At 57.1% G+C, this 12,022-nt stretch overlaps 1 protein-coding gene across 2 annotated transcripts in view; it reads left to right on the top strand.

Annotated features, from left to right (window-relative positions):
* SGSM2 (small G protein signaling modulator 2) overlaps positions 1 to 11,074 on the top strand; it is a 35,300-nt gene extending 24,226 nt beyond the window's left edge. For both annotated transcript variants that reach the window (XM_081109226.1, XM_081109225.1), the window contains 12 exons: positions 1,235 to 1,388; positions 2,189 to 2,253; positions 2,343 to 2,488; positions 2,981 to 3,109; positions 3,322 to 3,504; positions 5,133 to 5,516; positions 5,755 to 5,879; positions 6,291 to 6,373; positions 6,625 to 6,734; positions 8,056 to 8,152; positions 9,139 to 9,306; positions 9,530 to 11,074. In XM_081109226.1, the coding sequence (XP_080965352.1) occupies positions 1,235 to 1,388; positions 2,189 to 2,253; positions 2,343 to 2,488; positions 2,981 to 3,109; positions 3,322 to 3,504; positions 5,133 to 5,516; positions 5,755 to 5,879; positions 6,291 to 6,373; positions 6,625 to 6,734; positions 8,056 to 8,152; positions 9,139 to 9,306; positions 9,530 to 9,618 (1,733 nt within the window). In that variant the 3' untranslated portion in view covers positions 9,619 to 11,074. The remainder of the gene's footprint in view (positions 1 to 1,234; positions 1,389 to 2,188; positions 2,254 to 2,342; positions 2,489 to 2,980; positions 3,110 to 3,321; positions 3,505 to 5,132; positions 5,517 to 5,754; positions 5,880 to 6,290; positions 6,374 to 6,624; positions 6,735 to 8,055; positions 8,153 to 9,138; positions 9,307 to 9,529) is intronic.
* The last annotated feature ends 948 nt before the right edge of the window (positions 11,075 to 12,022 follow it).

Here is a 12,022-nt window from a genome sequence, read left to right as displayed (position 1 = left end):
CTGCTGGAAAGAATTCATCACACACACAGCTGCCTTTCCCTGCTCTTTACTCTTCTCTGTCCCTTCCTCCCTCCTAGTGCCATCTCCTAGTCCTTTCACTTCCTGCCCTCACTTGGCTTCATCTTTGTGGCTCACTGGACCTGCTGGAGCCCCCCTGAGCAGCGCCTTGCCCCACGGGGGCCCAGAAGCTCTCAATGATCTTGAGTTCTGATTCCAGTCAGCTGGGCAGGCTGAAGGGCTCCATGTGCCTTTGGTGTAGATGTGTCCAAGGAGCTGTCTTCTGAGGCCGCACCTGGGGACATTGTTCTGGATGGTGGAACCCTCATCCCTGTGGCGACCTGGCAGCCCTGGGACTTTGGCCCTTCCTGTCAGCTCTCCTGTGTGTTTGTGGAGGCCACCACACTGAGTGCAGTCAGGTTAGGCGAGGATGGAGAACTCAGGAAGGACCACAGCAGCGGGCAGCAGGGTGCCTGGCCTGCGCCGAGAGCCCTGACCCTCAGGCACTGGCTACCAGGTCTGGAACCCCCAGGGGTCCTCCAGGGCTCTGATCAGTGGAGACTCTGCTCCGAGTTCAAAGTTCCAGGTCCAGGCACCCGCCTGTGCCTCTCAGAGTTTGTCTAAGACCGTGGTCGGCAAACTGGCTCGCGAGCCACATGCGGCTCTTTGGCCCCTTGAGTGTGGCTCTTCCTAAGCCTGAGGAGTACCCTAATTAAGTTAACAACAATGTACCTACCTATATAGTTTAAGTTTAAAAAACTTGGCTCTCAAAAGAAATTTCAATCGTTGTACTGTTGATATTTGGCTCTGTTGACTAATGAGTTTGCTGACCACTGGTCTAAGAGGAACAGGCTGGAGCATCGGAGGCCATGCCAGCCGGCAGCATTTTAGGGAGCTCGGGCTTTTGCTGTTCCTTCTCTTTCTTTCTCTGCCAGACTCTAGAAAAGCAAGTGTTTTCCATCACTCATAGCAAGATGGAGAGAACAGACACAATCATGCACAACTCAGTCAGAGTATTTTATCAGTGCAGAAAGGTTAGGCGGAGGCTGGGACATGTCAGGCACTCTCTGACCATCGCCCTCTCTGGGTTCTGGACCAGGCAGACACTACCCCTGTGGTTCTCCACCAGTGGGTGATTTCATGCTGCAGCTCTGGGCACAGAGGTGGGCATGCTGCAAGGTGGCTGTTGGCGGGGAGGCCTGCCAGGGCCTGACCACGGCCCCCTTCCTGTCCTCAGATGCTGGTGACATGATCGAGATGCAGGGCTTTGGGCCCAGCCTGCCAGCCTGGCACCTAGATCCCATGTGTAGCCAGGGCTCCTCCTGCTTCTCCTGCTCCTCCAGTAGCTCCCCATATGCAACTCCCAACCACTGCAGCTGTGTCCCCGACCGGTGAGTGGGCAGGGAGAGCACTTCCGTGTGAGTGTGTCCATCCATGTGTGTGCGCCAGTCTGTCCTTGGGGGCTGTGTCACTTGCCTGACAGGGTGGCCTCAAGTTGGTCAGACCTGGGTTTGAAGTTCATTCCTGCTGCCCATGTGACTGGCAAGTTATTGAGTCTCTCTGAGTCTCTATGTTTCTGAGCCTCAGTTTCCTGATCTGTAAAATGGGGCTCATACCACCTGCCTCCTAAGGTTCTTGTGAGACTAAATGCGGTATATAACCATGGGAGTACCCAGAGCTGTGCCTGACACATAGGGGCTCAGGACTTGTGAGCTCCCCTTCCCAGTGTGGACACAGATCCTGTCATCAGGCTCTGTGTCCGGGGACACGCAGCAGACATCTGGGCACCGGCCATGTTCCAGGATTGGCATGGGAATGGTGTTTGTGTGCCAGCACTTGATGCTCTTGCCGGCTGCTTGATCGGACCTGTTGCTTCTTTATACCTGCCACTCCTGATGACTCAGAGATGGTTCTCTCCATTTTTCACTTGAGGAAACCAAAATTCACTAACATGAGGTGAAGTTAGTTGCCCAAGCTCCCCTGGGGGGTTGGAGGCCAGGTTGGACCCTCAGCCGCTCCGACCAGGGTGCTGGCAGCAACAGGGAGCCCACTGACATGCTGCGGGGCTATGGGTCCTGCTCGCCGCACCACCACCACCCCAAGAGCCACACCTGCTCCCCTCGGTGTCCTCACTTCTCACCCTCCTCCCAACGCCAGAGCCACAGCCCTCTGAGCCAGGTTGATTCCACAGGTTGCCCCTCAGGCTACTGTGTGAGAGCATGAAGAGGCAGATCGTGTCCCGGGCCTTCTACGGCTGTGAGTGTGGGGTGAGGTGGGGCCATGGGAGGCAGGGGCAGGGGGAAGCGTCCTGGTCACGGCCTCCTGGCTCACCCCTCCACCCCCAGGGCTGGCATACTGCCGCCACCTGTCCACGGTGCGGACCCACCTGTCAGCGCTGGTGCATCACAACATCATCCCGCCCGCCCGCCCCCCAGGGGCCGCAGGGGGCCTCACCAAGGACGTGTGGAGCAAGTATCAGAAGGATGAAAAGGTGCACACTCTGGGGGCCGGGCCAGGGCCGGGTCAGGGGCGGAGGCGGGCAGCGGTGGGTGCAGAGTGTCTGGTCTGGGTGCAGCTGTCACAGGACCACTGGGCATTCAGGTGAATCACAGTCGTGGTCAGGCTGACAGGCCAAGACTGATGGCCTTGGAGTGGCCAGGTCATGGCGGAATCTCAGACAGCGGGGGCTGTGGGTTTCCCTGGGAAGGGCACTGGGCGGGGCGTCCGTTCTGTTTCCCCATTACCCCACAGCCTTGGGCAGATCTCTGCACCTCTCTGGGCTTCGTTTCTTCCGTGGAAGGAGGGGGGTGAAGCGGGTCCCAGCCAGCTCTGATGTGGGGCGGGGGGATGTGACTGCCCAAAGCAGGGCCTCCCTGGGCTTCAGTGGTGACCCAGTCAGTTCCCAGCCCCAGCTCTCCCTGGGGTGGGTCACCCGGAGGGTGACTGCGGGGACTGTACAGTCTCCACTCCCTGGGTCCCTCAGAACTACAAGGAGCTGGAGCTGCTGCGGCAGGTTTACTACGGAGGCGTGGAGCACGACATCCGCAAGGACGTCTGGCCCTTTCTGCTTGGCCACTACAAGTTTGGCATGAGCAAGAAGGAGATGGAGCAGGTAAGGGGAGCCTTTCCCGTGGGGAAGGGGGACGGGGGAGTCGGGCCAAGGGACCCATCCAAGCTCAGTGGAAAGAAACGTGGCAGGGGAGGGTTCACACAGACAGCCCACTGTCCTCGCTGCTGGGGCCCAGCCTCGTCTTCAGCTGTCCCCGCTCCTGCAGAGGAGGCCTGGGCACCCCTCCCCCATGGTCACGGTGTGTCCGAGTCCAGGTGGACGCAGTGGTGGCAGCGAGGTACCAGCGGGTGCTGGCGGAGTGGAAGGCCTGCGAGGTGGTGGTGAGGCAGCGGGAGCGGGAGGCGCACCCAGCCACACTCACCAAGTTCTCCTCGGGCAGCAGCATCGACAGCCACGTGCAGCGCCTCATCCACCGAGACTCCACCATTAGCAATGACGTGAGCCAGAGGGGACCTGGGAGGGGGGCGGGAGGGGGGTGGGGCGAGGGCCACCAGCGATTCGCACGATTCACACGCAGGAGTCCTGAGCAGCAGCCCAGCCTCTAGTACTCGCTGCAGCGGAGCCCTCGGAGAAGGGCTTGATGTGTCCCTGTCTCATTTCCTTCCTCTGGGTGTGGCAGGGATAAAGTGAGATAGTGCGTGGTGATGGGTTTTAATGGACTAGGAGGGAAAGATGGATTTATGGGGATTAGGGAGCCCCCCCTGCGCGTAGTGAGGCCTCCAGGCTAAGAATAGGCAGCCCTGGGGTGTAGTCCCAGGGCCACTACTGACAAGAGGAGTGACGTCTTCCCATCTCTGGGCCTCACTGTCCCCTTTCAGCCCTTCTGCCCTTTGATGGTAGCGGCTTCCCCGAGAGCTGTTGCTAGAGGCAAGGGGAGCCCGCAGAGCGGTGCTACTGGTGTCCACTGGCAGGATCTCCCGCCTCTGGAGCCCGTCACCACCTCGCAGAACTGACCGCGCAAAGGCAGTTCAGAGCCCGCCTGCTCTCGCGGCGTCGCCCCCGCTTTAGGTGAACAGCCTGAACTGGCTGCGGGCCCGACAGGAGTGATGGGAAGTCTCGGGCTGAAGGACACTCATTTACTAACATATTTTTTTTCTTTAAAGTTGCTGCTTTGCAGAGTGTATTCTAGCCACTTTACTAAATCTTTCCTAATAGTAACAGAAAACTCGAGCTGGAGCAAGACCGAACGAGACATAGCTCACCGTCCATGTGCTTTGTCCTCACTCCCTGTTCGGGAGCCTGTTCTCTCTCTCTGGCTTTGGGCTCCCGAGTCGGTGCCGGGGCCCAGCCGCTCAGCTCACAGACAGCAGTGGCCGCGCGGGCCCTGCCCTGGGCTCCGGTTGCCTCGGCCTCATGGCCTTCCCTGATACTAACCCAACGACACTTCATGCTTCTCGCCCAAAGTGAAAACTCCTGTTAGCATCCCTTTCCCTCCATAGTCCAAATAGGAAAAAAGAAAAGGAAAGCCAGCCTCTCTATGTCTCTCTTCTTTTCCCTGTCCTGGTCCATGGGGAGGCCTGTTCCCAACCAGCACAACACGTTTCCTTTCACTCCTGACCTCGCCTCAGCTTGTCCGAGGCCAGTATAACTGGTCAGGCCCTTGCTAGAAAAGGTCCCTGCCTTGTTGGTTTTCCTAACGCCTCCAGGCTGCCCCCTCCCCCTGTACACACACACACCAGCTCTCCTGACCTGAGGCAGCCCGTGACTTCAGGTGTTTGTAGAATGACACCACTCACACCGCCATCACGTACCACTGAGTGTCCAGGCCTCCAGTCTCCCTTCTTCCCTGCAGCAGCCACAGGAGGCCTGGGGTGTTCCCCTTCTTCGCATGCCCCAGGAAGAAGCTGAGGAAGGGACTGGATAGGGCTGAAGTCTTCATGTTGGCCTGGAACCTCATTTCTCCACCTGGCCAGCTGGGTCAGAAGGGGAGGCAGTGCTGGAGGCCGTGGGGTGGAGTAGGAGGTGTGAAGAGAATTCTCCCTCCCTCTCGCTTATTCTGACCCCAGGAGCCGAGGGAAGGGGCTGGGGTGCAGGTATGAGCCCCACCATCTGTTCTCCCCACCAGGTGTTTATCTCTGTGGATGACCTGGAGCCCCCGAAGCCCCCAGGCACGGAGGAGTGCAGACCAGAGCCCGAGGAGGAACCCGGCGCAGGGCCCCCGGGCACCGCCCTGGTGGAGCAGCAGCAGTCAGTGGAGTTTGATTCTCCAGACTCAGGACTGCCTTCCTCTCGCAATTATTCCGTGGCCTCAGGCATCCAGTCGAGCATAGATGAGGGGCCGAGTGTGGGCTTCGAGGAGGACTGCGGTGGGGAGGAAGGCTCCGACGGGCCGGAATCTGCAGTCCACGCTTTCTCCGAGCCCCAAGATCCCAGCCAGGAGAAGGCCTCTCGGGCCGGCGAGCTGGAGGCTGGGGAAGAGCTGGCGGCTGTGTGTGCTGCTGCCTACACTGTATGTGGACAGTCCCAGACACTGTTCTCAGCTGGCCCCAGAGCCCCCCTGCCATCCCAAGGCTTGGGGGCGGGCTGGCGGGTGGAAGGTGGGGTGCCTATCTTGGAGGGCCTGGAGCCCGTCTCTCAGCGCCCCAGAGGACTCTGTTCGCTGAGTCCCTGGCTCCCTGCCTTTCCTGCTTTCCTTGTGGGCATCACCTCAGGCCCCAGCTTACCCTGAGGGCCTTCCACTCTTTCAGATAGAACTGCTGGACACCGTGGCCTTAAACCTGCACCGCATAGACAAGGACGTGCAGCGATGTGACCGCAACTACTGGTACTTCACACCCCCCAACCTCGAGAGGCTCAGAGACATCATGTGCAGGTGCCATTGTCGGGCAGGGCTCAGGGTGGGCGGCGGGGACCCCGCTCAGTGAGGTTAGGTCAGCAGTGCCCTGCCCCCTCGCTGCACCAGACTCGCACTGGACTCCCTCTGGGGGGAACACCTCCTTCTGCAGTGCCCCTGCCCCGCCCTCTTCATCACAGGTTTTTCAGGAAGCCTTCCTGTTCTGCCTCACTCCGGGGCTCCCCCGCCCCGCCCCAGCCTTGTCTCTGTCCCTGACCCCCTGCGTGCCTTGAAGACAGGGCTAGTTGTTCACCATGGTACTCCCAGTGCTTAGGGCCCCGGAAGGCTGACTTCTGGGTAGCAGGCTACTCTAAGCCCCATCTCCCTGGGGATCCCTGAGGGGATGGGGACTGGCACACACCTACAGCGACCCTGTCCCTGGGATTCCAGCTACGTGTGGGAACACCTGGACGTGGGCTACGTGCAGGGCATGTGTGATCTGCTGGCGCCGCTCCTCGTCATCCTTGATAATGGTGAGGGATAGGGCCCGCTCCTCGTCATCCTTGATAATGGTGAGGGATAGGGCCGGGGAAGGGGGAGTTCCCACAGTGGCATGCGCCTCAGGCATGGGGGCGGGTTGACATAAGCTGGAGAAGGAAAGAAGACTGCCAGGTCTACACGGGTAGGAATATTAGCCAGCCCAGTCCTCTGGGCCACAGGCACCCCCTGTGAAGTGAGGTGTTAGGGTCTCCTGCCCTGTGGCCTCATTCCTGTCTCCCCTCAGATCAGCTGACCTACAGTTGTTTCAGCCACCTCATGAAGAGGATGAGCCAGAACTTCCCCAATGGGGGCGCCATGGACACCCACTTTGCTAACATGCGCTCCCTCATCCAGGTGAGGACTGTAGCTGCTCCTGGGCACGTGACCAGGCACCACTGGGCTTGTCCGTCTTCCACAAGCAGGCCAGGGAGTGGTCCAAAAATTTCTTTTATATATAAGCTTAATTTCTTTCATTAAAAAAAACCACACACACACACATTTTCCCCCCAATTAATGGTTGAAATAGAAGCTCACAGTAGTTAATGTGGGCTTCTATTCCTGGCTCTGGTGTTCCAGGCTGGGAAGCCCCATGTGGGGCTGAGACCCCATGCTTCCCAGCTTCTTTCTGCAGCTGAGATATCCCTTCAGAGTCTCAGCCGCCACACGTGGGAGCAGGGCCAGCCCTTTTCACGTCTCTGCCCTTCCTTCCTACCAGTCTCCTGTGGCTTCTTCTGTCAGTCCTTGGTAATAAGACTTCTGTTCATTTGGTTATTCAGATTGTTTTATAATTTAGTTGTAATTCCAGCTGGGACCTGGGAGGAGGTGAGCATAACTTCCACCTACTCTGCTGCCATCTTGGATCCCCCTTGACATTCAATATTATATTAGTTTCAGGTGTACGGCGTAGTGGTTAGACACATTCCTAACTTATGAGGCATGGTGATGCCCCCATAAGGCTGGCACCCACCTGGCACCATACATGGTTATTACAGTGTTACCGACCATATTCCCTGTGCTGTAGTTTACATCCTCGTGACTGGTTACTGCCAATTTGTACCTCTTAATCCCTTCACCTTTTCCACCCAGCCCCCCACCCCTCCCATCTGGCAACCATCAGTTTGTTCTCCGTATCTATGAGTTTGTTTCTGAAAACGCATTGTTTTCACTGTTAAAAATGGAGAGGAATGTCAATATGTGAATGCTTGTGCTCATGAAAATTCTGGTGAATAGTGTGGTTGAAGAAGTCAAACACCCAGAGCCCTGGCCAGGTGGCTCAGTTGTTGGAGCATTGTACACCAAAAGGTTGCAGAATGGAATCCCAGTCAGGACACATGCCTAGATTGAGGGTTCAATCCCTGGTCGGTGTGCATACAGGAGGTAACCAATCAATTTACCATCTCTCACATTGATGTTCCTCTCTCTCTCTCTCTCTCTAAAAAGTCAATAAACGTATCCTTGGGTAAGGATAAAAAAAAGAAAGAAAAAGAAAAATGGTATAAGTCCAAAAAGACTACAAACCCAGAGAGAAGGTGGGGCCGCAGAGTGCACCCTAAGAGATGAGAGGGGGCTCGAGCACAGCGCCAGGCGCCACAGCAGAAGGGGCCTGGTGGAGGGTGGGGCCAGCAGGGAAGAGGCACATAGACTCAGTCCTTCTCTCTTTTCTCACTCACACAAGATCCTGGACTCAGAGCTGTTTGAACTGATGCATCAGAATGGAGACTACACCCATTTCTACTTCTGTTACCGCTGGTTCCTGCTGGATTTTAAGAGAGGTAAGAGGAGGGTTGGATGGCAGGCCTAGGGTCAGGGGTCTGGGTGACCCTTTTGCCCCAAAGTCATTGGTTCTGGACCCTAACTGAACTTTGGAACCACTTGGGGAACTTTTTATTTTTATTTTTTAATATATTTATTGATTTCAGAGAGGAAGGGAGAAAGAGAGAGAGAGATAGAAACATCAATGATGAGAGAATCATTGATCGGCTGCCTCCTGCATGCCCCATGGGGGTTGAGCCCATAACCCAGGCATGTGCCCTTGGCTGGAATTGAACCTGGGACCCTTCAGTCCACAGGCTGACGCTCTATCCACTGAGCCAAGCCAGCTAGGGCAACCTGGGGAATTTTTTAGAAACACCAATGCTCTAGGCCAGTGGTCGGCAAACTCATTAGTCAACAGAGCCAAATATCAACAGTACAACGATTGAAATTTCTTTTGAGAGCCAAATTTTTTAAACTTAAACTATATAGGTAGGCACATTGTTATTAACTTAATGAGGGTACTCCTCAGGCTTAGGAAGAGCCACACTCAAGGGGCCAAAAAGCCGCATGTGGCTCGCGAGCCGCAGTTTGCCGACCACGGCTCTAGGCTCTCCAGGGCCTCAGACTACTAGTGTGGCTGGCTGCCTGGGCATCGAGATTTTAAAAGCTCTTTAGGTGACTCCAAAGTGAAGACAGGGTGGAAAATCACCCTCAGGCAACGGCTTTTGGTACCGTTTCCCAACCAAATCCCCTCTGTGCACCAAGGTTTCTAAAAGCAGAGCTGCTGTAGCTGAAGAGAGTAGAGCCTACAGGGGCTTCATCTGCAGGAATTACCAAGGAGAAGGGCAGGGTCTTGGCCTGGCGCACGGAGCCCACCCCCTCTTGGACCCGGCTGCGTAATGGAGAGAAGCCCAGAACTTCGGCCCCTGGAGCGCTGTCTCCATACGTGGCCCCATTGGAGGCCGTGGGTGGCAGACTCAGCCTCAGTCCTTTTTGTCCCCAGAGCTGCTGTATGAGGATGTGTTTGCGGTGTGGGAGGTGGTCTGGGCGGCCCAGCACATCTCATCAGAGCACTTTGTCCTCTTCATTGCCCTGGCCCTGGTGGAGGCCTACCGTGAGATTATCCGTGACAACAACATGGACTTCACCGACATCATCAAGTTCTTCAATGGTAGGAGCTTGTCCAGCCATCTGGCTGTCCCCAACAAGGGCATAGGGGCCTCCACTCCTGGCCTGGGCAGGGTTGGAGAGGCTCAGAAATACCGGGTCCCCTCCCCATACACAGATGTCAGGAGTCCAGCAGGTGGAAATGGAGTAGGGTGGGCAGCCATAGGGCTCCTCCCAGACTGTTGCCCTCGCTCCTGCATCCCCACAGTTACCCATGTTTCCTCCAGAACGAGCTGAGCATCACGATGCCCAGGAGATCCTGCGGATTGCCCGGGACCTCGTCCACAAGGTGCAGATGCTCATAGAGAACAAGTGAGGGCCAGGAGGCAGCAGCCAGCCGGAGCCTCGGCTCCTGGCCCTGGGCTCCGCGGGGAGAGGTGCAGGGCGCACAGCAGAGACTGCCCCCCGCCTCAGCCAACCCTGCCTGCCCAGCCGTGTTCCTAACAAAGTGTGAGCCTGGGATCCGACTCCGGGCAGTTCTGGCCCTGAAGGGCAAGTCAGGGGCCAGGGTACCCTCAGGTCAGGGCCAGGAGGGGAAGGGGCAGCCTCAGGGAGCAGCTGACCTGGGGAACACCTACTCTGCTCCCTTCTCAAACACCTGGAAATAGCCCCACTGCCCCTGCAGCCTCAGCCTGAGTGCCCCATGCTCTCTCCTGGGTCAGCCTGGGGCCCTGTCGAGTCACCAGGGCTATAGTTGCCTGGGCCCCACTGGTGAGGGTCGTGTGAGGCCAGGGGACTCTGTTGTATTTCTTCTGAGAGTCCCTTTGTAGGCCCAGTGCATGTGTGTGCACCAATCCCAGTCGGGGCAGCCAGAATGGCTGCGAGTTTGGGTGTGTTTCCTGGGCCACCTTCCAGGTCCTCCTCTGAGACTGGGCAGAGCAGCCCACCTCAGCAGCACTGCCACTGCCTTTGGCCACCTGAGGTGACCCCATGCCCTCCCCAGCCCGTACAGTGCACCCACGTGTATCTGTACAGTCTCACTCCTGCCACCTCGCTCTTGCTTTATGCATTAGATGCATCCCTGAAAACTGTATACACGACACTTTGCCAGCTGGAGGATCTGGAATGTGGTTGGAGCACTTTCTCTCAAGAGGTATCCCAGGTGATTCCTTAGGGAGGGGATCCTGTCACAGCCTCCTCTCAAAGGTGGCCCCAAAACTTGGGGGCAGCCCATCGTTTACCCCAGGCATCCGCTGAGTCCTAAGGCTGGAAGGAGGGGGTGCCTGCATCTCTCTTCTTTGTCGCTGGTGAAAAGCAAGGTTAGCTCTGCCTTCCACATGCTTCTCAGGATGTCCAGAGGCCTAAGGACCCAGAAGCCCCCATGGGAGAGCCTCACTCATGAGGGGAGGTGCCATGCTGCTTGTTCTGCCATCCCCGCCCCCAGCCCCCAACACATGCAGGCTGGGCCTTGCCCCAGGCCCAGGAGGCTACTCTGCCACAGGGACTGGGGCCTGCCCAGCAACCACTAAGGGCTGGAGACTTCCTGCATTTGAGAAACAGAAAAGGACCCAGCAGCTTTTCTGCATCCAGCACAGCCCCACCCCCCCCCTCCCAGCCCACCCCTGTCCCAGGCACTGCACGGCCTGTTTGGGGGCCAGCCCGCCCCATTGCCCACTCTTGTCTGTGAGTCCTCAGCCTACACCAAGCACGGTGGCCATTGTGTGCCTGCCTTAGTGACTCAGTGGTTTGTGAGGAGCAGAGTGTGTATGATTTTTGGCTCAGAAACTATACTCTTCAGTGTAACAAACCAATAAACACAGCATTTGGCAATGCTCGAGGCTCTGGAGGCTGCTTGTGGGCTGGTGCCGGACAGCGAGTGACTGTGTGCGGGAATTCTGTCATCTCCACAATAGAACAGTAAGGAAGGCCAACCCCATGAGGCAAGGGTGGCGAAAAGAGAGAACCAAATTTCCAAAAGAGGGGGGCCTCGGCGATGGGCTGGTTGGGGTGGGGATAGTAGGTAGAACCAAAGAGAACCCCGAGAGCCAGCAGTCCCATCTCAGACTGACCAATGGCCTCTGCATCCCCTGGATTAGTGTAGGTCCTTGTCCCACGCCTTCGCAGCCTGACCTCCTGAATAGCTACAATGATAAGCTGGAGCCTCCCAGCCCCTCCAGCCAATGGGGAAAGACCCCGCTCACTGAGCACTGTCTCTGAGATGTCTGCTTCAAACTTAGGGGGAGCCTCAAGAGAAGTCAAACCTGCTGAGTGTGGAAAGGGCCCCTGAATACGCCCTGAATGGGCTTCTGGAACTAGAAGGTTGGGTCAGCTGAAGGGAATGCGTGTGTGGATAGGAGGAGCAGGGAGTGTGAGGAAAGCAAACATCATCCCTCCAACTCTGTAAGACTTCTTTCACAGAGTGAGCAGAGCTGCTAAATGGAAGCTCCTGGATTCTTACTTGGGATTTTTGTTTCCCGTTGCTCTGGCCATAGGCCCCTCTCTTGCAGGCTCCAGCTGAGCTGGGGTGGGAGTCTGTGCTTTGAGTGCAGGGAGGGGAGTTTCTGCCAACCCTTGTGATATAGTGATAGCTCTCAGATGATACTGGGTCATCATTACCAGGGGCAGTCTTCATCTCTGTCCCAGTGCTGGGCATGGTGTCTGACACTGAGAGGGCGCGCAGGAAATGATTAAGTTTAAGGGTTGGCCTTCCCTATCAGTGGTTCTCAACCTTCTGGCCCTTTAAATACAGTTCCTCATGTTGTGACCCAACCATAAAATTA

The sequence above is a fragment of the Myotis nattereri genome (assembly GCF_964212035.1).
Source record: "Myotis nattereri genome assembly, chromosome: 16".
Taxonomy (NCBI): domain Eukaryota; kingdom Metazoa; phylum Chordata; class Mammalia; order Chiroptera; family Vespertilionidae; genus Myotis; species Myotis nattereri.
Note: the sequence above shows the minus strand (reverse complement) of the source record. Positions and strands in the feature narration are given on the sequence as shown.